Genomic DNA, 26,367 nt, shown 5'->3' with positions numbered 1-26,367 from the left:
TGTACCAAAGCCACAAGAACAATTTCATTAAGCATTAGCTTATTATGGATGAAACTTAAGTATATGCTTATGACCCTTTGACATCACAAGAGTCAAAAGAACGGGTCAAAGATAAGCAAGACATATCGGAAGAGGTCAGAGGCAACCGCCTTGGAAAAAAGTTGATGGCTCGCGTTTGGTGGAATAGCAGCGGAATTATATATCTTAAGTGGATGGAATCTGGTACTACTGTTGACTCTGATGAGTACTGCAACCAAATCCGTGAAGTTTCCAATTTTTTATCAAGATCGAGACCAGAGAGAGGCGCAACAAAACCGGTTTTCTTGCAAGACAACGCTCGTTGTCACAAGTCTGCACAAACAATGGCCTTACTCAAAGAGAAAGGATGCCAAATGATCAACTATCCGCCTTATTCTCCAAACCTGGCCCCTAGTGACTTCTTTTTGTTCTCAAATCTCAAAAGATTCGTACGGGGTTAGCGGTTTGGGGCATCCGAAGAGATTATGTCCGCCGTTTTTGAAAACAAGCCGGAATTTGGGTACAAAAGTGGACTTGACGCACTGCCACACCGGTGGCAAAACTGTATTGACCTGAGGGGTAACTATGTGTAAAATCAATAAAATTGACACGAATAACCCACTTTTCACGCTTACATTTTGCAGCCCCTAATATTCTCACAGATGAATACTGAGATTTGCATTTGATTTGAAACAAGAAATGCACGTAAAAAGTTCAGTTTTATGTCCAGTTTCATAGGGAAATATTGAGTTAAAAAAAATGGATTTGTGAAAAACAAAAAGGGAAAGGAGGATAGCCAAAATGTGCGATTTTGAGCCCAAGATTCAGAATTCGTTCAACCATATATCAATCGAAAGCTTATGATGATAGGAGTATGCCTCCCTAAAAAATAATACTCTAAACATGTAGTTTTAGATTTGACCACGGCATTTTATATTCAGTGACATTATGAAAAAGTGACTTGTAGATGGCAAATCTAAAAACCACATATTCAGAGAATTATTTTTGACCTTTCATGATAGTATTTAGGGCGCTTAACAATATGTACTAGGTCAGAGGTGGTCCTCATAGGGTTTTTAAGAAACGCCACGGCTTTATATATTCATTTGCAGCATGCAAAACTTTCAAAGTAAAATAACTCAAAAGGCCACAGGTTTAGAGCAACATGCATAGCATCATTGGATTTTTCATGCAAAGTTCTATCTGAAAAAATATGTTTAAGGTGGTCGTCATTGGGTATCAAGGAATCTGCTGAATAACTCCCCAGGTGATACGAAATTTGACCCGATTTTTAGGGAGGCCCGATCTACTCATCATAAGCTTTCGATTGATATATGGCTGAGCAAGTTCTGAATTTTGGGCCGATTTGGCTATTGTCCTTTCAATTTAGTATACCGTGAATTTATATATGATAGTAAAATTGTAATAAATTATAAAAAATCTTGGCGTTGTATTGATTGTAATGTTACAATGATTTGGGAATTTTCATCAATAACCAAAGAACCAGGAATCAATAATCATCCGAATCATGAGGAGAAAACAATTTTATCAAAGAGTAAAATGCTATGCTTCGGATGGTTGAGGACTCACTCAAAAGTCGACCCCGAGAGATAATTTTAATACTGTAAGTTTGATTCAAAGCATGTAATATGAGTTTCGTAATACTTAGATTCATGGTCGTTATTTTCATTTTTAGCAGGCTCTATTGAGAAAATTCAAAATTTAGGTTTGAAAACTGATTATGATAAGAATAATGATTTGGAAATGAATATCGAATTGAATATAAAAAGATGCATGGTTAATGCTTAATTAATGCAGCAAATGAATTTCATGATGAAAGGTTAGATAATTTTTGTTTATGTGCAAGAGACATGGATTTCAGATAAAGCTTCATTTCCGAGAAAATTATTATGGAATGATTTTGCTAATTTTCTACTCGAACAAACAATCATCTTGTGGGATTTCATAATAAATTAAATCGTATCTTTGACCATTTTTCACTGATTATTTCAATTCAATTGAAACATTGAAATCTTTACAATATTATCTTTGCAACACCGAGGTCTGGAATTCCTAAAAAGTTATCAGATCGTGATTTATGACGGATTTTAATGTTATCATCTGTCAATAATCATCCGTATAATGATATTCTCAAGGAAACTCAACTTCCAGTATGCCGTAGGACAGTTTACAATTACTGAACATTTCATGATTTCTTTCTATACTTTTTATTTGATTCACTGCACAAAACCATAACCGAACAAACATTCTGAGTTCATTATGTTCATTTTTTTACTTTGATATTAATATAATTTTTGATTTGCATTAACCTAAAAGCAGTAATTACAATACATTTACCAATCGATGTAACTCATTTTACTATTTAGTTTATTTTACTCATAACCATTTTTGTAAGGAAATGTGTGAAGCAGGGAAAGGTGTTGGTTGTAATCAGACCTCAAGACTACAACAGATTCACTCTGATAAGCATATTTACCATTAATTTCATTTAACCTTAAATTTTTCAATTTTTCACTTTTTCGACTCAAACTTGGGTCATCAGTTACTCGTCAACCACATAATTCAGCATTAATTGGTTTATATATCATTTGCTTTGTCTTTCCAAGCTCTAACTAATGATATATAATTGATTACTGTCAAAAGTCTATGTATTCACATAGGGAATATAATGGGTAAAGTCATCCTGGCGACCCTACTATTTTTAAAGAATCAAACAACCGACAAAGACAATTAACATATCATTAGAAAGAGCATCTGAAATACTTTTAATTAATATGTCTGTAACTTCATCCAGTGTCGAGCTACAAATATAACTCTCATGTCTACTCAATAATATTGAATATTTTTAAGGATCATCTTATCTCACCAACAATTAATGTTTTCATCATTAACTCAGTACATCATTCGAAAGCCGTTTCCAAGCTCTTTCGGATGATATAAGTTTTCCTAAATTAAACTTGATGATTCCTTTGAATTTAACCCAAACATGATACTTTCTCGATTCTCATGTTAATAAACGATTTTCTTACGTTATTCAAATCCGACTCATATTACTAATTGTCATTAACTCTGATCATCTTCAGAATATAATTATTTACTCAACCCTTCGCAGTGTGCTTCACACATGTCCATTTTAGCTTTAAAAAGCTCAAGCATAATTACTTCATTTTTCCTTCTCAATTCTTTCTCCTTAACTTATCCTTACACGAAACCAGTTTTTACTCCAATCACCTAAAGGTTATCTTAAAAATGTCATTGTAAACGGCAGGACAAGAAAATTTCTGTTGAACTATTATCTGCAGAACTCAACGTATCGATTGGTATCACATACACTATCTTAAAAGACGAATTAGCCCTCAAAAAAATGACTATGAATTGAGTTCCACATAGTCAGAGGCCCAACGCAAACAAAGATGTGAAGCTAGTGCGGAATGTTTGAAGCTGTACCAAAGCCACAAGAACAATTTCATTAAGCATTAGCTTATTATGGATGAAACTTAAGTATATGCTTATGACCCTTTGACATCACAAGAGTCAAAAGAACGGGTCAAAGATAAGCAAGACATATCGGAAGAGGTCAGAGGCAACCGCCTTGGAAAAAAGTTGATGGCTCGCGTTTGGTGGAATAGCAGCGGAATTATATATCTTAAGTGGATGGAATCTGGTACTACTGTTGACTCTGATGAGTACTGCAACCAAATCCGTGAAGTTTCCAATTTTTTATCAAGATCGAGACCAGAGAGAGGCGCAACAAAACCGGTTTTCTTGCAAGACAACGCTCGTTGTCACAAGTCTGCACAAACAATGGCCTTACTCAAAGAGAAAGGATGCCAAATGATCAACTATCCGCCTTATTCTCCAAACCTGGCCCCTAGTGACTTCTTTTTGTTCTCAAATCTCAAAAGATTCGTACGGGGTTAGCGGTTTGGGGCATCCGAAGAGATTATGTCCGCCGTTTTTGAAAACAAGCCGGAATTTGGGTACAAAAGTGGACTTGACGCACTGCCACACCGGTGGCAAAACTGTATTGACCTGAGGGGTAACTATGTGTAAAATCAATAAAATTGACACGAATAACCCACTTTTCACGCTTACATTTTGCAGCCCCTAATATTCTCACAGATGAATACTGAGATTTGCATTTGATTTGAAACAAGAAATGCACGTAAAAAGTTCAGTTTTATGTCCAGTTTCATAGGGAAATATTGAGTTAAAAAAAATGGATTTGTGAAAAACAAAAAGGGAAAGGAGGATAGCCAAAATGTGCGATTTTGAGCCCAAGATTCAGAATTCGTTCAACCATATATCAATCGAAAGCTTATGATGATAGGAGTATGCCTCCCTAAAAAATAATACTCTAAACATGTAGTTTTAGATTTGACCACGGCATTTTATATTCAGTGACATTATGAAAAAGTGACTTGTAGATGGCAAATCTAAAAACCACATATTCAGAGAATTATTTTTGACCTTTCATGATAGTATTTAGGGCGCTTAACAATATGTACTAGGTCAGAGGTGGTCCTCATAGGGTTTTTAAGAAACGCCACGGCTTTATATATTCATTTGCAGCATGCAAAACTTTCAAAGTAAAATAACTCAAAAGGCCACAGGTTTAGAGCAACATGCATAGCATCATTGGATTTTTCATGCAAAGTTCTATCTGAAAAAATATGTTTAAGGTGGTCGTCATTGGGTATCAAGGAATCTGCTGAATAACTCCCCAGGTGATACGAAATTTGACCCGATTTTTAGGGAGGCCCGATCTACTCATCATAAGCTTTCGATTGATATATGGCTGAGCAAGTTCTGAATTTTGGGCCGATTTGGCTATTGTCCTTTCAATTTAGTATACCGTGAATTTATATATGATAGTAAAATTGTAATAAATTATAAAAAATCTTGGCGTTGTATTGATTGTAATGTTACAATGATTTGGGAATTTTCATCAATAACCAAAGAACCAGGAATCAATAATCATCCGAATCATGAGGAGAAAACAATTTTATCAAAGAGTAAAATGCTATGCTTCGGATGGTTGAGGACTCACTCAAAAGTCGACCCCGAGAGATAATTTTAATACTGTAAGTTTGATTCAAAGCATGTAATATGAGTTTCGTAATACTTAGATTCATGGTCGTTATTTTCATTTTTAGCAGGCTCTATTGAGAAAATTCAAAATTTAGGTTTGAAAACTGATTATGATAAGAATAATGATTTGGAAATGAATATCGAATTGAATATAAAAAGATGCATGGTTAATGCTTAATTAATGCAGCAAATGAATTTCATGATGAAAGGTTAGATAATTTTTGTTTATGTGCAAGAGACATGGATTTCAGATAAAGCTTCATTTCCGAGAAAATTATTATGGAATGATTTTGCTAATTTTCTACTCGAACAAACAATCATCTTGTGGGATTTCATAATAAATTAAATCGTATCTTTGACCATTTTTCACTGATTATTTCAATTCAATTGAAACATTGAAATCTTTACAATATTATCTTTGCAACACCGAGGTCTGGAATTCCTAAAAAGTTATCAGATCGTGATTTATGACGGATTTTAATGTTATCATCTGTCAATAATCATCCGTATAATGATATTCTCAAGGAAACTCAACTTCCAGTATGCCGTAGGACAGTTTTCAATGCAACTCAAAATTCTAAATTTATGGAATACGAACCAATGCTTCATTTTCCGAGGTTGACAGAGAGCCATATTAGTGACCGACTGGAATTCGCTGAAAACACATAAGTTATGGTCATAAATGGATTCAAATAGTGTTTAGTGATGAGAAAAATTTAATCTTGATGGTCCTGATGGACAGAAATTCTATTAGCACGACATTCAGTAGGATGAAAGAATTTTTTCGAAGCGTGATTTTGGAGCTGGTACGCTTGTGGTATCGAGTGCTTTTTATTTGAATGATGTTTTACCGCTAGTTAGGATATCCACGAAGATCAATAGTGAAGAATGCTACAAATTTGGCTGTTAATGAATGGGTTTATCAACAGGATAATACCAGAATTCATACCTCAAAGTCTTCATTGGAATCTTCAGTCTTCAGTCTTCTTTTAGGCAAAATAATGTTCGACTATTAGATTGGCCATCATGTTCACCAGACCTGAACCCGATTGAAAATCTCTGAGGATTAATGGCTTAAAAATTTAATAAAATCAATGACAATTTCGTAATGTGGATGAACTTTGCGACTTCGTTCAAGAGATCTGGTATAACATGGACCCAAGTTACCTAAAAACGTTCATCAAATCAATGAGTCAAGAATATTCGAAGTGAATTAATCTAATGGGTCACAGATCGATTATTTATGGTTTTAAATGATGTCCTCATAATGCGCAAAACTAATTTTCTCAAATTTTATTATCTAATTTATTTTTTTCCGAATTACAGTCAATCCTTGAGTTTTTTGTTTTTTTGGAGTAACGCCATCTACTCAAACTAAGAGGGGAAAACACTTGTTTTTTAGGGGTAAAAGAGCTTGTTGACAAGTAAACATAAACATGAGTTTTAATCAAAAATTAAGTTACATTTTTTCCAACAATTCATTATTGTTTTTTCTGTTATCGAATTGAAACTTTCACTTATCATCTCAATGGCCTGAGCCAAGTCAACCTTCTTATTATTCAAGTAAGTATTTTCAGTGTTTAAATATTTATCAACTAATAATGATGATAATGTTTTTCTGTATTTTGATTTTACAGCTCTTATTACACCTGCATCCAATGGTTGAGTGACTGAAGTCGTGTTTGGTGGAAGAAACATTAGAAGGATATTTGTTGGCTCATATTCTGTTGTATGTCCAGCAAAATTATCAATAAAAAGAATAGCTTTTTGTTGCCTCTCTCGGAATAAATTATCCAATTCAATTAACCATTCAGTGAAAATAACCGATGTCATCCATCCTCTTTGATTTGATCGATAGCTGATTTTTTCAATGATATGATCTTTGTTTTTGAAACATCGAGGTTTTTCACTTTTACCTATTACTAAAGGTTTAAATTTCTCACCAACACTCGATACACAGAAAAATAATGTAACTCTTTCTTTTCTCTCTATTACATTTTTAGTGTTTCCATCAGGATGAATGTAAGATCGACGAGCTTGGTTGTGATATTCAAAAGATGTTTCATCTGCATTCAACAAGACATATTCAGAATAATGATTTAATTCAACTTTAATCTTATCAAACCATTGTTTAGTAATTTGACCATCTACAAGTCGTTCTTGTCCATTCAACCTCAGTGACTTAATTCCTTTTCTTTGACAGAAATTCAGTAACCAGCCTCTTGAAGCTTTGAAATTTGTCAAGCCTTTATCACTAGCAATTCGTAAAGCATAACATCTTATTTCTTCTCCATGAACTGTTATTCCATTATTGTTTAGTTTTAACACAAATTCACTAACTTCAGTCTCTAGTTTTTCCAATGGGAATTCAGTTCTCACACCTTTTGAGTCTTTTGCTGGATTCTCATTGTAAGCTTTAATGAACTTATCAGAATTTTTGATTATGTAATTAACTGCTTGAGGGGAAAGAAGATGTTGTTGAGCGACTGATTCACGACTTAAACTGTCACACTGATTAATTATATTTAACTTCTCTTTAAGAGGTATTTTACACTTTCTTGCGATCATTTTCGCCTAATCAACATGTGCTTACATAAGGCTCAAAGAAATCGGCGAGCGCTCGTTGAACTACGGTTCGGTTATTGAACTTTTGGCCTTTGAAAGAGTTCACCATGGACGAGAAAAGGTGGTAGTCTGATGGTGCAAGATTAGGTGAATAATAATTTTCCATTGTAATTCGGCCAGTTTATTTTTGACGATGCTTGCAACATGAGGCCGGTTGTCATCATATTGGTAGATAATCTTTGACCTATAGACCAATGCAGGTCATTTATTGACCAGAGAGTCAATTTTGTCAATTGCTGTGTGTAAAACTCACCAGTAACAGTTTGAACTTGTGATAACAGTTCATAAGGCCCCTTGTACACTTTAAATAGACAACATTAACTTTGATCGATGAATTGAAGGTCTGGGGGTGGAGCATGAAGGTTGACCTGGGTCCAATGAAACGTACGACCTCATTGCGTTATTCAGGTATATCCATTTCTCATCACTAGTCATAAACTGTAACCCACCCAATTTTATGTGATTAGATTTTAGCCCCCCTAGAAAACAATTGATAGAAGGAGTGGAAACGAAAATTAAAGCAATCAACTAACTCAAAAGAAATTAGAAAATCCAAGTAATAATTTCACAGTAGGAATACCAACTACATCAAATTCTATTAGTAGTGTTGCGAACCAGCATGGGAAATATACAGGGTGTTTGATAAAACTTGGCCTTGTGTTTTTTCAATCTTCTGCATTTCTTTTCTGAATTTGCTCTTTCTTAGTGAAAGTAATGTTTAGGGGAGGGGAAACAAAAATATGCCCTTTTGATTTTTCGCAAAACGCTTGAGGCTACGATGCATGCGCAAAAATTTTAGGGCGTTGGTCGGGTCTTTGTTGTTTCTTGGCTAACTCAACAGGAATTTTCACGTTTTTTGATTGTTTTGCAAACTTTGATAGTCGTACATCAATATTCGATATCGACATCAACATTGCTTTTCGATAAAAGACAGTAATTCAACATAGCAGAAAGTGCTGCAACAAATCCATCAAATCTTACTGCCGTAGACAAAATGAAGATTTTTGTGGTGGAACAGTATTGGCTCAACAATAAATCTTTGGCTGCTGCAAGAAAGGCTCTCCGTGATCATTTGGGACACAGAAACTACCGTGACATTCCAGATGAACGTGCAATCGGCAAAGTGTTAAAGAAATTCCATGCTACTGTAAGCATTTTAGATCAATGAAAGGGACCTTCCGGAGTGCCAATTACTGTAACAACTGATGTAAATATTGCTAAAGTTCAAAAACATTATGAGGAAAACCCTGGTACTTCACTGAGAAGAGCTTTGCATGAATTGCAAATACCGGTATTTTCATTACGAAAGATATTGAAAACTAAAGTTAATTCATACCCATACAAGATTCAAGTTTTACAGCAATTAAGTGACTATGATGAGGAAAGAAGATCACAATTCGCCGAACAATGATCAGAAAAATGCACAATAAAGAAATTGCCGCCGAAAAAATTTGGTTTACAAGGGCACCACGTGAGTTGCCTAGAAGGGATTGGAATGGGACTTTGTTTATTCGATAGAGCTGGTTAAGTAATGAAATAGTGAGATGCGTTTTGCCTGTACAGCAACTGGTTCCTAAGATATTTGAGTTTCAAATTTCGGTAGTTTAATGATAATGAAGTGGAAGAGGAGGGTTGATGTGCGCTGAGATGAAGAGGAGTAAGACAGTGTTTGCAGCATAAGTATGCTCGACAATAGCAACATTTTGTAAACATAAGAGAATTGCAACCTGAAATAGAGCAATACTCGAAGCTGCTATCGAAATTAATTTATAAAACTGATTTGAATGATGTTAATTCCCCTGAAATAGTACGGGGTGTTAGAAAATCAACTAGACCTGTTTGATTGATAATAACTTCGAAATTGCTGAGCCATTTTTTTATTTTTAGTATCATTAGAAAGCTGAAAGTCCAACTTAAAAATATTTGTTCATTTGCAAAAGGGTAAATTCTAGGCCAAACTACCAATTCCATACGATGCAAAAAGTTGTGAAAATTTTAGGTGAAATTTGAAGCAATTTTGTGTTAATTTCCCAATGAGATGAAAATTCAATAATAGGTAAAATTTTTGCTAGATAATTAATTGAAATAAAAAGTTGCAGCATATTTTTTGACATGTGTCTAAGATTCTTTTGACCTTAAAAAGTAAGAAAAATTCGAATCCAAAATCAATGAAAAATTCGAAAAACCAAAACAGGCAAAAATTAGTTTTCGTCCATTCTTGAGAGCTAAAGTTATGCAAAAGTTCTTTTTTTCTATTCAAATATGTTTTCTAGTCAAAGACATTCTAACAATATATAACGAGTCTGTTTACTCTGCTTGGTTCGAAAAATATTGAAGCGCAAATAGGTCTAGTTGATTTTCTAACATCCTGTATAACCAGAAGCTTTCCAAGCATGAAGTAGCATTTGATGGTAAATTGGTGCTGATAATTGGTTATAAATAAATGAATGCATCGATATTATGAAAATACGATCATTTAACTTGCTTACAGCTTCATCGGCGACTGCGCATCTCACTGCATCTTGGAAACGTCTGGTAAACAGTTTATACTGTCTGAAAAAGTAAAAATCAAGGGGTTGGCAATATTTTGTTGCTTTCGAAGGAATGGTTTCAACTTTTAACCAGACAAAGTTATCCAACTCCTCGCCATAAATTTCCATATCTTTTTGACCTGACCATGAATCTTGAAGCAATAAGTTATACGAGTGACAAAGAGGATTGAAGTAAGTTTTAACCTAAGTGTGCAAGGTTTTTTTAGTCATTTTACCACTTGTTGTACATGTAACTTCTACATTAGGTGGCTTTCCTGACACTACGGCTCTACTGATTTGTGGTCCAAATTTACCTGAAGGCTATTAGAAACAAATTAATCAATTTGGAGCTAGTTTACCAGCATTAGAAATTAAAACTTGAATAGTATATGAGTGAGTTAACGAGTTGCAATTTTGAAAAAGAAGAGCAGTGTCTCTTTGACTTTGTTACTCAAAGTTCTATTTGAAGTTATTTCATAATTGAAACCAGACTGATCGATGCTCCAAACATCATCATTGCTAATATTTTGCTTTAGCTCATTTACTTTTTTGGCCAAATCAATGGCTGATTGTTTTATTTTTTCTTCATTTGTATGAGTCTTTTTTGTTGTTGCATTTAGTAAATTTTCGTGGTGATATTTTCAATTCACTTTTAAAACTTCTGATGAAAGTATTTGATGCAACGAATTTTGGCAGCTTTAATGTATTACCTGCTTGCATAGCCCAAGTATGCAGATCATAATCATGAACTGATGAAAAATGATTCACGATTCGCTCGGAACTTGAAATATATCATCGATTTGACTGAATTCAATTCACTCAATCTGTTACTTTCGTTTTCAAGGTATTCCCTTATTAGTTGAATTTTTTGCGTTATCATTGTTCAGTTTTGCATAACGTTTCATAGTTGATGTAGTTGTATATTTGTCACAATATTCAATTATTCTTTTCATTTGCTCAAGCTTAAATTCCTTTTGCAAAGGAACTGGTTTTGCACCGGAGATGGGACATAAGAGGATGAAGAAGAAGGCGCACAATCACTATCACTATCCTCAGGATCCAGGATGAGTCCTCTGGATCTAATTCATCATAAAGATAAACATCCTCTTGCACTTAACATTCAACATTACTTTTTTCCCAAAGCAATTCCCACAAAAGATTGGCCAATTCGATTTCCTCGGTTGTAATAACTGTTGATCTTATTCCGGAGGTTCCACACTTATTGGAGAGAAGATCCACAACATTTGTTGGGTTGATCATTGTTGTATTGACTCAAAATAGGTATAACAGTAAAAGTGAGCAGTAAAAAATGGGAAAATAAAATCACTTCATAAGTAATTAAAACTAAAACAATGTAGATAACTTTCAACCAAAGTAAGATGGCAAATATTAACAAAGGAACAAAGAAACATATGATAAGAAAATAAGTTTTCAGCTTATATAACACACTTTTCCCTTCTTTACTGATATAGATTACTGAAAAATTCAGTGCGAATGCTTTAAATACTGTTAAAGTAATTTAAATGTGATTTGCAATATGATTTAAATACATTAAAAATAATATTTAAATGTTTAAATAAAGTTTGAAAAAAAGCCAACACCGAGATTCGAACCCATAACCTTTATCTTCTTCATCCAACTCTTTCCTCACTGCGCCACCTCTCGGCTCACACCTCATTATCATAAAACTCTCGAAATTTTAAACCCAAATATCTTAGGAACCAGTTGCTAGTTAGGAACAGGCAAAACCCATCTCACTATTTCATTACTTAACCAGCTCTATTGAATAAAAAAATTCCAATCCCTTTTAGGCAACTCGCGTGGTTCTTTTGTTAGTAATGAAGCCCATTTCTGGCTATCAGGTTATGTCAACGAACAAAACTGTCGTTTTTGGGCTAGATCCAATCCCCAGCGTTATGTTGAAACAACAATGAAACCAAAAAGACTCACTGTTTGGTGTGCGAGTAGTACCAAAGGAATACTGGGACCATATTTCTTTGATAACAATGTCACTGGAGATGCATATCTTGAGATGCTGCAGAATTTTTTCATCCCTTCCATAAAAGAAAAAGGTTGTATTGATGTATTCTGGTACATGCAAGATGGTGCACTCCCTCATAGAACATCCGATGTTATGGATTATCACCATGAAAACTTTCCAGGACGAGTGATAGGACCTGGGTGTAACAAGAGATTTGGGTGTGGCATTGACTGGCCACCTTATTCACCTGACCTAAACGCGTGTGATTTTTATCTCTGGGGTAGACTCAAAGACTTAGTCTATGCCACAGCACCGAAAAATCTCAAAGATCCTAAAGAAAAAATCAAAAGTGAAATTGACAAAATTACCAGTGCTGAGATAGCGGCCGTGATTAATGGCTTCAAAAGTCGATGTCTGGCGATTGTCGAAAACGATGGCGGCAACATTAAACAATTTTCATAAATGTTTCCCTACTATTCAAGTTTACTTTCATAAGTTATGAGCTCAATTGATCAAGAAATAAAAAAATTATTCGAAAAAAACACAAGGCCAAGTTTTATCAAACACCCTGTACTTAATTTACAATTAGATATTTAGGTAAAACATTTCAAATTAACAATATATCATTAAATGATCCCGGCTCAGTCTTGAGACAGAAAATTGGAGAAATGACTGGTTGTGAGGTTGGTGCCATCTTAAGGTTCGATCATAGTCTTGTAGATGACAATAAAGCACTCAAACAACACCAGTTTTGTTTTAAACCAACCGTTATCACTGTATTGCCTGTAAATTTTTCTGTAAACCAAAGATCAAGGATAAAAACGAATATTCTAGGTGTTGAATCGTCAGAATATTGTAACTGAACAGTGGCTGTTCAGAATTGCGGCCGGTATATGTAACCCACATAATTTTATGAAATTTGATTTTAGCTATCTCTAGATTGGGAACACCCTTATTGATTTTTATGTATTTCATAGCATGTTAAATATATGATGTTAAACAATAAAGATTCAGTTCAATAGAAACTCTGATAAATTCATGTACAATTTCGTACAGAACTATCAAGGAAAAGGTCATTTTCTTCTTTCAAAAGCAATGACATGATATTGATTTGCGAGTTGCCTTTTGATCAGGTCATAAGGTACCCATTTATTCAATCTGTAAACCTTACCTAGGCCGTGTAATCTTTTCCTCAGCTGATAGGCCAAGTTGTTGGCCTAAAATGTCACAGGTTACCTCAGGATCTGACTTTACTTTGGCCTTCAGGTCACTATGTGAAACGTTAACGTTCCTTCCCGATTCGGCTGCATCTGACAGGACATAGTCATTGTTTTTGAGTGTATTGGCTATTGTAAATTAGAGCCATGCATCTATCCAGCTCGCAAAAATCACATCGAAAGCGTTTCAGTAATTCTAGCAGGTAACACAGGAGATCAGATCAAATTTGCAAGTATTAAAAAGTTTTTCTCAGTTTGTATTTCCGTGCTAAGAAATTAATATAAAGAAATTATGTATTAATAAAAAAATTTATTAGAAAACAAAAGAGTTACAATGATTGTAAGTGAAAATGAATGAATCTGCGTGAGTACAAATGGATAAATGTATTAGGATGAAAAGTATTTGAAATGATTTCGGAAATGTCCTCCATTTCCTTATCAAATGTTTCTGTAGGCATTTCAGCACAGCCTGCAGACCCTCCTGAATCTATTTCAATGTCTTTTTCTTTTTCTTTTGGAAAGAATTTTCATCACCTTCTTCATTCAAATCATCAAAATCAATGGTTCCATCATCTTTAAATTTACTTGTCACCCGTTCATGGTTTGGCGATCGATTTCCATTCCAGTTTAATAATTCCGCAGTATATAGTCCTTTGAGAAACATTCTTTTGATTACCTCTATAACCACTGCAAAGACAATAGGCTCTCTCCGTGAAACAAGAGGGATTTGAAAATCTCTTGTTTTTTGTTTTCTGCTCTCTCTTTGAGCACGCGCTTTAGTTTTATTACTGACCATCTGCAAAAAAGAAAAAATATGATTAGATTAATTGATATCAAATGATAAAACAACAATGATTGTTTAGGTTAAGTTGTGATTCAAATTATCTATCATCATTTGCCCGCCCAATCTTATCTTCATAGAACTGATTTTTCTTTTTATTTTACATTGCACAGTGTACCTTCATACGAATAAAAGGCAATTAATTATTAAAATGCAATCAAACTGTCAAATCGTTCTGTATCAAAATTGCAACGATATCCATGATTGATTAAAACGATCCAATTTGCGGAGCATTACGATACTGCAAGAAAATTTACCTCGCTTCCAGCGTGACCATCCCCTTCTAATCTTCTCATAGCTCCAAAGATGCAAAAGTAGTTAAGGTTGATCTTCTTTTGCCACAATGTTTCAAAAAGCAATTAAAAGAAAGCTAAATCTACCCTGAAGAGTTTTTTCATAGTATTTGATTGATGTTGATCGTTGAATAGCAGTAATGTACTCAGTTTGCATGCCCCTAAAACCCCCCAAAGTCCCTACTCTTAAACCAAAATTCAGAGTTTTTATAAATACTCCTTATAAATCAATTATCGATTATCGAAAAAGTGTGCTATCTTGTGTGTTTCTATTACTACTAGGCACTCTGTACGATGTCATTTTTAAAATATTATCAGATGATTTTTGAATGTGTTCGTTATCTTTATACCCAAAGCTGATGACAATCTCTCGATTAAATAAGTTATTAAACAATTAAACAAGAGATTAGTTCAGTTTTAGGCATGGGAGGCATGCGAAATAATATTTTCAGCTTCGATGAACTCTTCTTCATGAAATCTGCAGTCGACTCAGCTCTTTTAAATTTGAAAAATTTTGCTTCGAAAAACAGAGAGCTTACCTCGGAAAATGAAGAGCTAAACTTGAAAAATGAGCGTCTGAATAGAGCAATTCAAACATTGATCAAAGAGGAAAATGATCAAGTTGAAAAAAATGTTGCAAAACTCTTTGAAAACTGAGTAAAATTACCTTATTTCTACTCCTTATTCCTCATTTTCCTTTCACATTTTATGAGCTACAACTTGTATTTACAATAAATGCAAACCTTCATTTGAAATCATTGCGCTTCCTTCATTACATGTTCAAATTTTCATCAAAAAAAAGGTTCCAAAGACGCATTTTTAATTCATCAAAATCTGGCTTGAAAGACAGTTTGCAATCCCTTGAAAAAGTGGTTTGAAAGACCGATTTTTATTACTACTAAGGTTAAACACCCTAAGTGCATTTTATACTGTGCTTATAATAGTGCTTATATTAATTTTTGCGCATGAGAAGATTGAATGACTAGAAATTGAAAAAAGCCCAGATAAGGAGTTTGATGCTAGAGCAATTGGCGATCAGTATGCGTACTCTAGTTGATATTTTCATCATCAAATGAGACTAGTTTATGATTCTTTCAGCTGTTTGGTGCAGAAGTTACAAGCATTCAAAGGTGAAAATGTTTCACTGTAGTATAATATATTACATGGTTATGTAGCTAAAAAACAGTTTGATTTAAACATGTATGATCAGAATAAATTGTGTTAATAATAAATATGATAATGGTATAAACATGGAATGATGAAAATTGATAACTTTCATTGTGTTCACTGAATCGGAATAACAAGCCATAAACAAAAACAATATGCAAAATTTGGTACAAAAAGCATGTTCAATAATTCCCGGCATGATAAGTTATCACAGTTCCCAGTGTGAAGTGGAAATGTGAAAAGAAATAATCAATCACAGAATTTACTTTGCAAAATTATTGCAATAAACTGTTGAACAATTTAACCCAAAGTTGATGGGAAAAAACAGCAATCAATTTTGAATAAAAGTGATTTTGCCTCAACACTGGTTGAAACCCTGAGAGATTTGCAAGAATGAAATTGATTGATTAAACGTGTAATTACGTGTATTTTGTTTTCATCTAACATTATCTCACCTATTAGGTATTAAGGTTCCTTGTATTTGAAACTCGATCAACAGGCTTTAATAATCCAATGAGTGTAACCTTTAATTGAGTCAAAATGGGTTTTCCTAATGATTCAACAGCAATAGCTACTGGTGCGTCAAAAGCCAAACAATTAGACGAGCTGAAGCTTTAATGAGTCTATTGATTATGAAGTAAAAAATGATCTTTAAATGGTTGGCAAACTGAATCAACAATGGGTAATAACGATTAAAAAGTGATGATCAAATCTGTTGTTTTCATGTTTCAATCAGCCTTGACTTTCAAAAGGCAAAGGGAAATTAAATTGTATTCAAAGTATTGCAAGTGTTAAGTCAATTTTTATTAATCGATTAAAGATGTAAATCATTTTCGATAATTCAATTTGAAAAGTTTCTCTTTTAGCAACATTCATTGGATTGACATTCAGATCAACATGAAAATGCCAAAGATTTTGAAAAGGTACAATAAATGACCATCAATTGTCTGTCTATCAAACTCTTCTCTTCCTCTTTCCAGAAAATAAAAATCTGATTGCAACAAATTCAACGATTGATTCAAAAAAATTGGATGAGGTTGAAAGCGATGCCTTGAAAATTGGAACTTCTTAAGATTCTTTAATTATAACATAAAAATGCTTTCTTTCCATTTATCAATCGCATTCATTGCATCCCAGTATCAATAAGGTATGACCGGTAAAGTTTTGGACTAATTTTTCAAAATTGAATTTTGACAGTTAGACTGGAATTACGGTCATAAAAATCTTATTTCTTTCGTTAGTTAAAATATAACTCTAGCTGTATCAAGATTTTGAAATATAACAAAACGGCAAAATTTTGCATCAAAATTGTTAAGATCAATGCACCTCAAATAAGGTCGATTGAAAGGTATTACAATTCAATGCTGAAAAGTTAGTACAAAACTTTACCGGTCATATCTTGCACTATGTTGGAACCATTAATCTCTCAACTTTTTCAACACTCAGTTAAAATCTGAATGATTTCAATTGATTTTCGTAAAAATTGTCGCTTAATCGATATTCTTTCAAACAATTTCTATTATTTTGATTAAATGAAAATAGAAGAAACTGGACAATTAAAGGTTATATTATAAATTGATCATGTTTCTTTTTTTCTGTGTATCCATAGTTTTCCCTGTTCCAGTAATTTTTGCATTGAACAAAAAGTCATTCGTGTTTGCTTACCTGGGTCACATCGATTGGTATACAAACCATTTGATTGTAACGAGGAAAAACATTTTCAGTCAAACCTTAAAAGTTAGAGATAAAATGTCGAAAACAGAATCTCTAAATACACCCAACGAAGTGATCAGCGATGGTTACCTTGTGCCCTCGAAATATATTCTTGGACCAGCGATTAAAATAGTACTCTTATTGTCAGTTGCTTATGCTTCGACATTTCAACTCTCATATCATTCCATTTCCCTTGTCCATACTTGTAGATACTCCACAAAGTTATTGATATTTCAATGTTTACATGAAGGTTTGGCTGTAGTCAATCTGTTGCTTTTCGTTTTGGTGGTTCTTTTTGGCTTCAATATGGATCACTTCAGAAAATTCATTTCTACCATTCAACTGCTGCTCCTCGAAACAGACACATTAGCAGTTCGAGAAATCAAACGGAGTCGTCAAATAATGCGCGCCCTCGTATATGGAATTGTCATCCTTTTTGTGGTTATGTTCATCAGAAGAGAGAGAGGTTCAACAAACCATACTGATAGTACATTTGTATTCATTGTACGCTGCTTTCACGAAGTACTCGTCAGATTTGGCTCATTATTCCATCTAAATATGATTTGCAACATTTGCTTCTGTCTAAAGGCTGCTTTTAAACAGATCAATTCAAAAATTAATGACTTGAATACAACTACACATCGATCTCTCGACCATTTATTTTATAAAATCAGAGAGTCAAGGCAAAAGTATAGTTATGCAGTTCGATCGACTCAAAGTGCTGAAAAATTGTTTCGCTATTACATTACAATATTCTATACGGAGTATTTTTCTTACTTTACTATGAACATTGTCACGTTATTTGGACCAAAGGCAGGCCTTGATTCGATTTGGTTTCTGTACATGTTCCTGGATACATTTCTTTTCATTCTTTTGACTCACAATCTGGTTGAAGTGAACAATTTATCCCGTGAAGGACTGGAAGATTTGTATGAGCTTTCGTTCAAACTGAATACAGGCGATTCACGGCATGAGGTTAGTCAATTATGAAATTCTAACATTAGTCCATCTCAAAATATTCACAATAAATTCCACACTTTCCTATTGCAGAATGACATCTTTATTGCTCGCATGGCCCTTAGCGATGTTGGATTCACTTTTGCCAATCTCTTTACCATAAACAACAGTTTCATTACATCACTATTTACACTTTCGTTAACGCTTATAATTACATTGGCCAGTTTCATTTACCAATGAAAATATAAAAGATTAGTTATAATTGTGGTTTAAAATTTCAATGGTGCAAAACGAGTATTGGAAAAAGTCACTCTTCGAAACCTTAAACAAACCCATTGTAACAGCGACTAATTTGTCTCATTTTCCCCATTTTATGATTTAGACTTAATCTTACACACTTTGATACATTCAATAGTTTAAACCATCCACTTCACGCATAAGTTTGAGTCATTGAACAGCTTTGCAGGTTTGAGTTTTACATGAAAGTATGAAAATCTCCTAATATTATATCATTAATAAAATACATTTACAAAGATAAATGTTCAAGAGTTTGTTAAATTTGTGATTGAGCGTAAAACAGCATATTTCAATAGTCTGAGGCGCTTGATTGGTTCTTGGTAATCAACGCAGTTCATATTGTCGTAAAGATAAAAATAAAGATCAATATTTTTGGGCAGCATAACAGAAGTTTGGTAATCATTTCAATTCTCATACAAATCGAGCTAATCAATTTTTTCGTCAATGATAAAGTTGAAAAGTTTATCTTTTAACCTATTCATAAATATGGAGGACCAAACGGAATAAACCATCCGGACGACCGTCAAAATGCCATAGAAGTTTTCTCGTCCCCTCGAATTTTCAGAAAATAATAGACTAATTGTAACGAATCCAGCAATTAACTCAAAAAAGACGTTGATAATAATGCCGTGTAAATTGAAACTTCTTTAAATTCTTTGCTCATAAAATTGTTTCCTTTCCATTAATCCAGTGCATTGCATTTCACACTTAGTGACAATCGGTCTCAATCTGAATGATTTCATTCGATTTTCGTCAAAATTACCGGAATAGTGAACTAATATTTTAACGTTCATAGAAATGTATTTTCTTGTTTTCATGAAAATGGATTAATAAATAGAAGCAACTGGACAATCAATGGTTATAAATGATCAGGGTTCCATTTCTAAGTATCCATAGTTTTCACTGTTTCTTTTGTTCCAGTAATTTTTGAATTGAACAAAAAAGCCATTCGTGTTTGCTTACCAAGACTGGACCACATCGATTGTTAGATAAACAATTTGATTGCAATTTGGGAAATCATTTTCAGTCCAACCTTAGCAGTTACAGATAAAATGTTTCAACCAAAACCTCTAAATACACTCAACCAAGTGATTTTGGATGGATATATTTTGCCCTCGAAATACATACTTGGACCAGCGATTAAAATAGTACTCTTATTGACATCTGCTTATGGATCAGTTTTCCAACTTTCATGGATTTCCATTCATCTTTTCCGTACTTGCAGATACACCACAAAGATTTTGCTTTTTCAATGTTTACATAATTCTCTAGATGTAATCATTTTGTTGTGCACCTGTTTGATGATCCTTTTTGGCTTCAATATGAATCACTTCAGAAAATTCATTTCTACCATTCAACTAGCTCTTGAAACGGACAGATACGCAGTTCGAGGAATCAAGAAAAATCGTCGAATCATTCGTGTCCTTTTAACTGTGGCTTTCATTATTTTTGCGATTATGTACATCATAACAGTTAGAGCTTTATCTATTCATACTGACAATATATTTGTATTCATCTTACGCTTCTTTCATGCAGCACTCTTCAGATTTGGCTCATTATTCCATCTAAACATGATTTGCAACATGTGCTTCTTTCTAAAGGCTGCTTTTAATCAGATCAATTCACAAATTAATGACTTGAATACAACTACACATCGATCTCTCGACCATTTATTTTATAAAATCAGAGATTTGAGGCAAAAGTATAGTTATGCGGTTCGATCAACTCAAAGTGCTGAACAATTGTTTCGCTGGTATATCACAAGATTCTACATGGAATACTTTTCTTACATTACCATGAACATTGTCATGTCATTTGGACCAAAGACAAGCATCAATTTTGTTTGGTTAATATTCATGTTGATTGACACAATCCTTTTTATCCTTTTGACTTACAATTTGGTTTCAGTAAACAATTTATCGCGTGAAGGATTGGAAGATTTGTATGAACTTTCCTTCAAATTGAACAAATTTGAATCATGCCATGAAGTAAGTGACATAGATTGAGTCCATTGAAATCACTTATTTTTACTTTCCAATTTTGTCTCTTAGAATGACATTTTCATTGCTCGAATGGCCCTCAGTGATGTTGGCTTTACTTTCGCCAACCTCTTTTCTATAAACAACAGTTTCATTACATCGCTATTTACCCTTTCATTGACCATTATAATTACCTTGGCCAGTTTCATTTACCAATGAAAATTAAAACAATTGTTATGGAGAATTAAAGTTTATAATAATTCCAAACGCTATTGGATAAAATTCAAACAAAATCTTCGATATATCTCTTTATAACAGGGAATCATGAAAACTTGATTTCTGGCATTTTCCCCTGAAAGAGTTAACACAAAAAAACATTAAACGGTTGCATTTATAATCATTAAGTAATGTTAAGATCTGAATTCTTTTACCTTCTCAACATGATTTGCAACATTCGCACCAATCGGAATAACAGAAAACAAGAAAAGACCGAAGCTCAAAGCAAATGCCTAATGCAAATCAATGATCACCTTAGATATCGATTGCTTTCGAGTTAATTTTAACCAAAAAAAGTTGAAACTTTTCATAGGAACGATAATTTATATCGATGAAGAACGCTCTTCTTTCTCTTTCTTTTCAACTGCCCATTGCTACATGCTGTATATTGTCCATTTCTATTGTTAATATGTTATTGGGACCATTCATTTTTTCGATCAATAGTGACAATCAGCTTCGATCTGAATGATTTCATTTGATTTTTGTAAAACTTACGCTATATTAATTTAATATTTTATCGAACATACAATTGTATTATTTTGCTTTCATGAAAACAGCATGAAGAAAGAACTGGACAATCAATGGTTATAAATGATCGAGGTCTCAGTTTTCTGTATCCATAGTTTTATCTGTTTTTTGTCCCGATAATTTTTGTATTGAATAAAAAGCCATTCGTGTTTGCTTACTAAAACTGGATCAAATCGATGATGTATAAACTATTTGATTGCAATTTGGAAAATAATTTTCAGTCAAACTTCAGCAGTTAAAGGCTAAACAAAACCTCTAAATACATTCAACGAAGTGATCTTGGATGGGTACATATTATTATCGAAATAAATACTCGGACCAGCTATTAAAATAGTACTCTCATTGACGGTTGATTATGCTTCTACATTGCAATTCTCATGGATTTCTATTTCACGCTAAGATCATTTTTATTGTGAAAATTTGAATGAAAATGAAAAAATCATTTCACTATTAAACAATGGAAGTTAGAGTCGAAATGGCATCCTCAACAACTTCAAATGAACCTAATCAAGTGGTCTTAGATGGATATATTGTGCCTTCGAAATACATACTTAGACAAGCAACCAAAATTATACTTTCATTGGCTATCGTTTGTGGTTCGGCTTTTCGGCTCGTTTACACGTATATTTACTTTTTTCGCAACTGCAAATCCCCGACAAAACTTAAGATAATTGGATGTGTCCATGACATGGCAGTTGCCATCGATCTGGTGGGCACTATTTTGGTGGTTCTTTTTGGCTTCAAGTGGGATAACTTCAGAGAATTTATTTCTACCATTCAACTGTTGTCCCTTGAAACGGAAGAATTAGCAGTTCGAACAATAAAGAAAAATCGTCGAATCGTTCAAGTCCTTTTAAGTGTGGCTTTCATCGTTTTTATGATTTGTTTCTTCGTGAATGAAAAGACTAAATCAATTGGTATTGTAAATCCATTTGTATTCAATTTACTTGTTCTCCATACAGCAATCATCAGATTTTTCGTTTTATTCCTCATCAACATGATTTGCAACATTTGCTTTCGGCTTAAAGCATCTTTTGATGACATCAATTCCCAAATATGCGATTTGAAAAATACATCTGATCAATCGTTTGGTTATTTATTCCATAAAATCCGAGATTTAAGGCAAAAATATAGTTATGCAGTTCGATCAACTCAAAGTGCTGAAAAATTTCTTCGCTCTATTATTACACTATACTACATAAAATACTTTAATTACAACACGATGAACATCGTCATGTCATTTGGACCAAAGACGCACATCAGTGCAATTTGGCTACTATTCATATCGATAACTACATTACATTTCATCATTTTGACTTACAATTTGGTTGAAGTGAGCAATGTATCACGTAAAGGAATGGAAGATTTGTATGAACTTTCCTTCAAATTAATCACATTTGAATCATGCCACGAAGTAAGTAAAATGAAATAAAATTGAAGTTCATTGAAATGATTGACTTTTCACTTTCCAATTTCGTCTTTTAGAATGACATTTTCATTGCTCGAATGGCGCTCAGTGATGTTGGCTTTACTTTCGCCAATCTCTTTACTATAAACAACAGTTTCATTACATCGCTATTAACACTTTCGTTTACCATTATAATTACCTTGGCAGGTTTCATTTACCAATGAAATTTAAAAAATTTAATAAGAATTAAAATCAAAATAATGCCAAATGCTCATTGAATAAAATGACTTCAAAGATTCAGATAAAATCTTCGATTTATCTCTATCCAAAAGCTACTCATTTTACCTGGATTTTTCGCTTATTTCAGCCTGAAATAAAAGAGTTATCACAAAAAAATACTTTGATCGCTTCCATTAATATTCACTAAAGGAAAATTTTTCCGTCGTTTTTCAGCATCGATTCAGGATCGAGCTTTAATCGACCCCAAACGATATTTTTTCAAATTTCTCGGTTGGTTGAAATATAGTCAAAACTTTTATCAGACACTCAAGTTAACCGATGTAGTTAGTCAGTCAGTCGATACAATCATCGACTATCGACTAAGTTGAATATCATGTCGACCATCTTCGGTGCCCAACTTTCACATTCAAGAGTTTTGAATAGGTTTGTTATTACTTCTTTGGTAATAACTATTGTAACTTTGGTAATAGCTTTTAATACATGTGATATTCAAGGGATCAATCTCTAATCGGATCGTTCTCAGGTCTAATAGAGGCTATAATTGCTGCTTCAATGGATCAAAATACAGCTTCTACAAGTTTTCCGCCAACCCTGTTTAAACATGAACTTCTCAGTAACCTGAATCATGATTAAGCTCTGACTATTTTCTTGATTGTAGCTCAATCATAGCTTCTTTAAAAGCCATTCAGTTCGATCACAATATCCCCAAAAAAAACATTGCTTTGACTTTATTTTGTATGGATTATTACAATAAAATGAATATTGTTAAAGACCAATTTGAATATCGGATAAACAAGAAAAGAGCGAAGCTGAAAGTAAAAAGCAAATGCCTAATGCAAATCAATGATCACCTTGAGATTGATGATGTTGAATAATCAGTTATTAAACATGTTAAATTGCCAGCAAATTACCTATTCTTAATATTCACATGATTGATGGGCAACAATAAGATTTAATCCCCAATGACAAATTGTGTTGAGGTTAAGACAAAAAAATGTTTATTAAGCAAGGTCGACAATTGTCTATCATTGATGATGATGATATCAATTAGTAGCTCAAGAGTTAAAACAACATGATGAAACGCACAATAAAAGTGATGATGTGAATCTTTTCAGCCTTTTGTTTCGTTTCCTTGCTTGACGTCTTTTGCACGTTTCAAAAATTAAATTGCAAACAATTGTTAATAACAATAATGTTAATATTAATGATGATAATAATAATGTTGATAATAGGAATAAGTAAAAGTGCGAGTAAAAATCATCATGAGAAAGTTAACATTTGTATGTTTGTGTTTTATACTTGACCTGGTTTGTACTTGCAGTTTTTTTCCCATTTTGTGTGTTTCACTTTCAGCTTTTTTTCCCATTTCACTCTCACTTGCTCTCACTTGTTTCTCCCTGCCTTGATCAAAATTAATTTTACTTGTTGGTTAATCATGTTTAGTTTAACCAGCACCATTTATATACATGAAAAACCAGCAACACATGAAACCACAATCAATAAATGAACACCAAACCGTCAACCAACAGTGAAAAATGACAAACTTTCATTGTAAATTGGGTTTACACTTGCAACTGCTTTATAAATCTGGTTGAGAATAAAAAAATCTGGTTACACTTGGAGCTTCTTTTTGTTTCTTTTGGTTTTTTCACTTTACCATTTTGGATCCATTGGATTACACCATTGAATAATAATCCATGTAATCATGTTAATTGTAGTTTTCCTTCTTACCTTTAACAATCCAATCAATTTACCAACCTTTGTTTTCCAGCTTTTATTGTACAACCAAAATGTTACCTCTTGTTGTTGACTTTAACATGTTTACCTCACCATTGAATATTTAATTTTCATCTTCATTATTCTCCGTCATCATTATTCTCATTATCATCACCAGTGTTGATCATTTGTAACATTTGTAATTACAATAATGATTTACCTTTACCGCAACAATTAAAAATAATTTCAACATTTAAAGTAAATAATAATTTGTATAATTAACAACATAAAAACACAACACTGCCACCAACCTAAACCAACCTAAACCAAAAAACCAGGACTGATTATGCTGCCATCTTCAATGCAACCAAAACATTGCAAGTCAAATTAACGTTTCCATGTGTTAATCAACATCTTTATCAATCAACTTTACTTTTGATTCAGCCAACATTAACAACCAATTGAACCCATTTTTTCAGCCAATCAACTTGAAATGGTCCTTTGGATTTACCTTTACCCAACTTTTCAATCAACAATCTAGTCTCAACAATACTTTCATCTACAAAATTAGTTGAGGTAAGTTTTGATTTAAAAAATCGATTTCAACTTTTTTTCGACTGAAAAATCTATTCTGTTTTCAACATGAAATTCCAACAACTTTTTCTAGTTTCCTTTTCGTCTGTTTACACTTTCCTTTCATTTACCTCAACTCTTCTTGACATTGTCACCAGCTTTGATTACTTGAGTTGATTGGTGTATATTTGTTGCCATAAGTTGATTATAACAGTTGATTAGAGCAGTTAAAAGAGTCAACTTGTGCTAAATCAGAGTGAAGGTTGAAGTTACCTTTTAATATGAATCAAAGTCCCTGATTGAGACAATTTTCATTTGTAATAAGATGATGATAATGATAATAATAATGGCTGAGGGTGATGACGATGATGTAAAGTGATGATAAATACTGTAATTGTTTACAAGTTGTCATCATCAGCAAACCATTATACCTGTTAATTTATCCAATTGATTAGAATTGTTATCAAGGATATAAAGGTAAATAAGAGTAAGTATTAAATGTGTATAAACAAACTCATGTGAAACAAGCCTAAACACACACACACACACACAGCGTATTATATCTTATTTAAGGTTATTCAAGTTGAGTTATTAAATTTACTTTCTGTCTCTGTCTTCCTTAAACATTACTTGTTCCCATCATATTATTTATCATGTTAATGTAACTTTTTTTTTCAAATGAGTTAACTTTCATGGTCGACATTAATCACTCTGCTTTATTATTATCACTACATTAGCTTTTATCATCAGATGAAAACTATCAACACACAAACAAATGGTTGACTAAAACACGCAATCAGCCAAAACAGTATTAAAATTGAAACGCCATTGAAACCGGTTAAGTCGAGTTAACCAGTAAACACAAGCGAAGAGCAAAAGTGCCAAAAACATGGAA

The 26,367-nt window shown here is 33.2% G+C and overlaps 2 protein-coding genes and 1 long non-coding RNA gene across 4 annotated transcripts in view; 2 read left to right on the top strand and 1 right to left on the bottom strand.

Moving 5' to 3' along the window:
* The first annotated feature begins 12,216 nt into the window (after positions 1-12,216).
* Positions 12,217-12,729, top strand: LOC149093947 (uncharacterized). Its single transcript, XM_089267399.1, has one exon. The coding sequence runs from the start codon at positions 12,217-12,219 to the stop codon at positions 12,727-12,729; it is 513 nt and encodes a 170-aa protein (XP_089123525.1).
* Positions 12,730-24,164: 11,435 nt separating this feature from the next.
* Positions 24,165-25,055, bottom strand: LOC112538599 (uncharacterized). The gene is made up of 2 exons (XR_003081801.2): positions 24,915-25,055; positions 24,165-24,770 (listed from the first exon to the last, which is right to left on the bottom strand). It is a non-coding gene; the product is annotated as an uncharacterized LOC112538599 (long non-coding RNA).
* Positions 25,056-25,169: 114 nt separating this feature from the next.
* The window catches only part of Pde8 (phosphodiesterase 8), a 38,391-nt gene continuing 37,193 nt past the window's right edge, over positions 25,170-26,367 (top strand). Inside the window, exon 1 of one of the 2 annotated variants that reach the window (XM_015933326.3) lies at positions 25,170-25,475. The gene's annotated coding sequence lies outside the window, so the exon portion shown is untranslated. The remainder of the gene's footprint in view (positions 25,476-26,367) is intronic. The other variant, XM_025160285.2, reaches the window with a different exon arrangement.

This window comes from Tetranychus urticae, chromosome 2 (genome assembly GCF_039701765.1).
Source record: "Tetranychus urticae isolate SD_2017Ah chromosome 2, NJAU_TeUrti_SD_1.0, whole genome shotgun sequence".
Taxonomy (NCBI): Eukaryota; Metazoa; Arthropoda; class Arachnida; order Trombidiformes; family Tetranychidae; genus Tetranychus; species Tetranychus urticae.
Note: the sequence above shows the minus strand (reverse complement) of the source record. Positions and strands in the feature narration are given on the sequence as shown.

Coding starts and splice junctions, on each gene's coding strand:
- LOC149093947 (XM_089267399.1), top strand. CDS start 12,217: ATGAAACCAAAAAGACTCACTGTTTGGTGTGCGAGTAGTACCAAAGGA.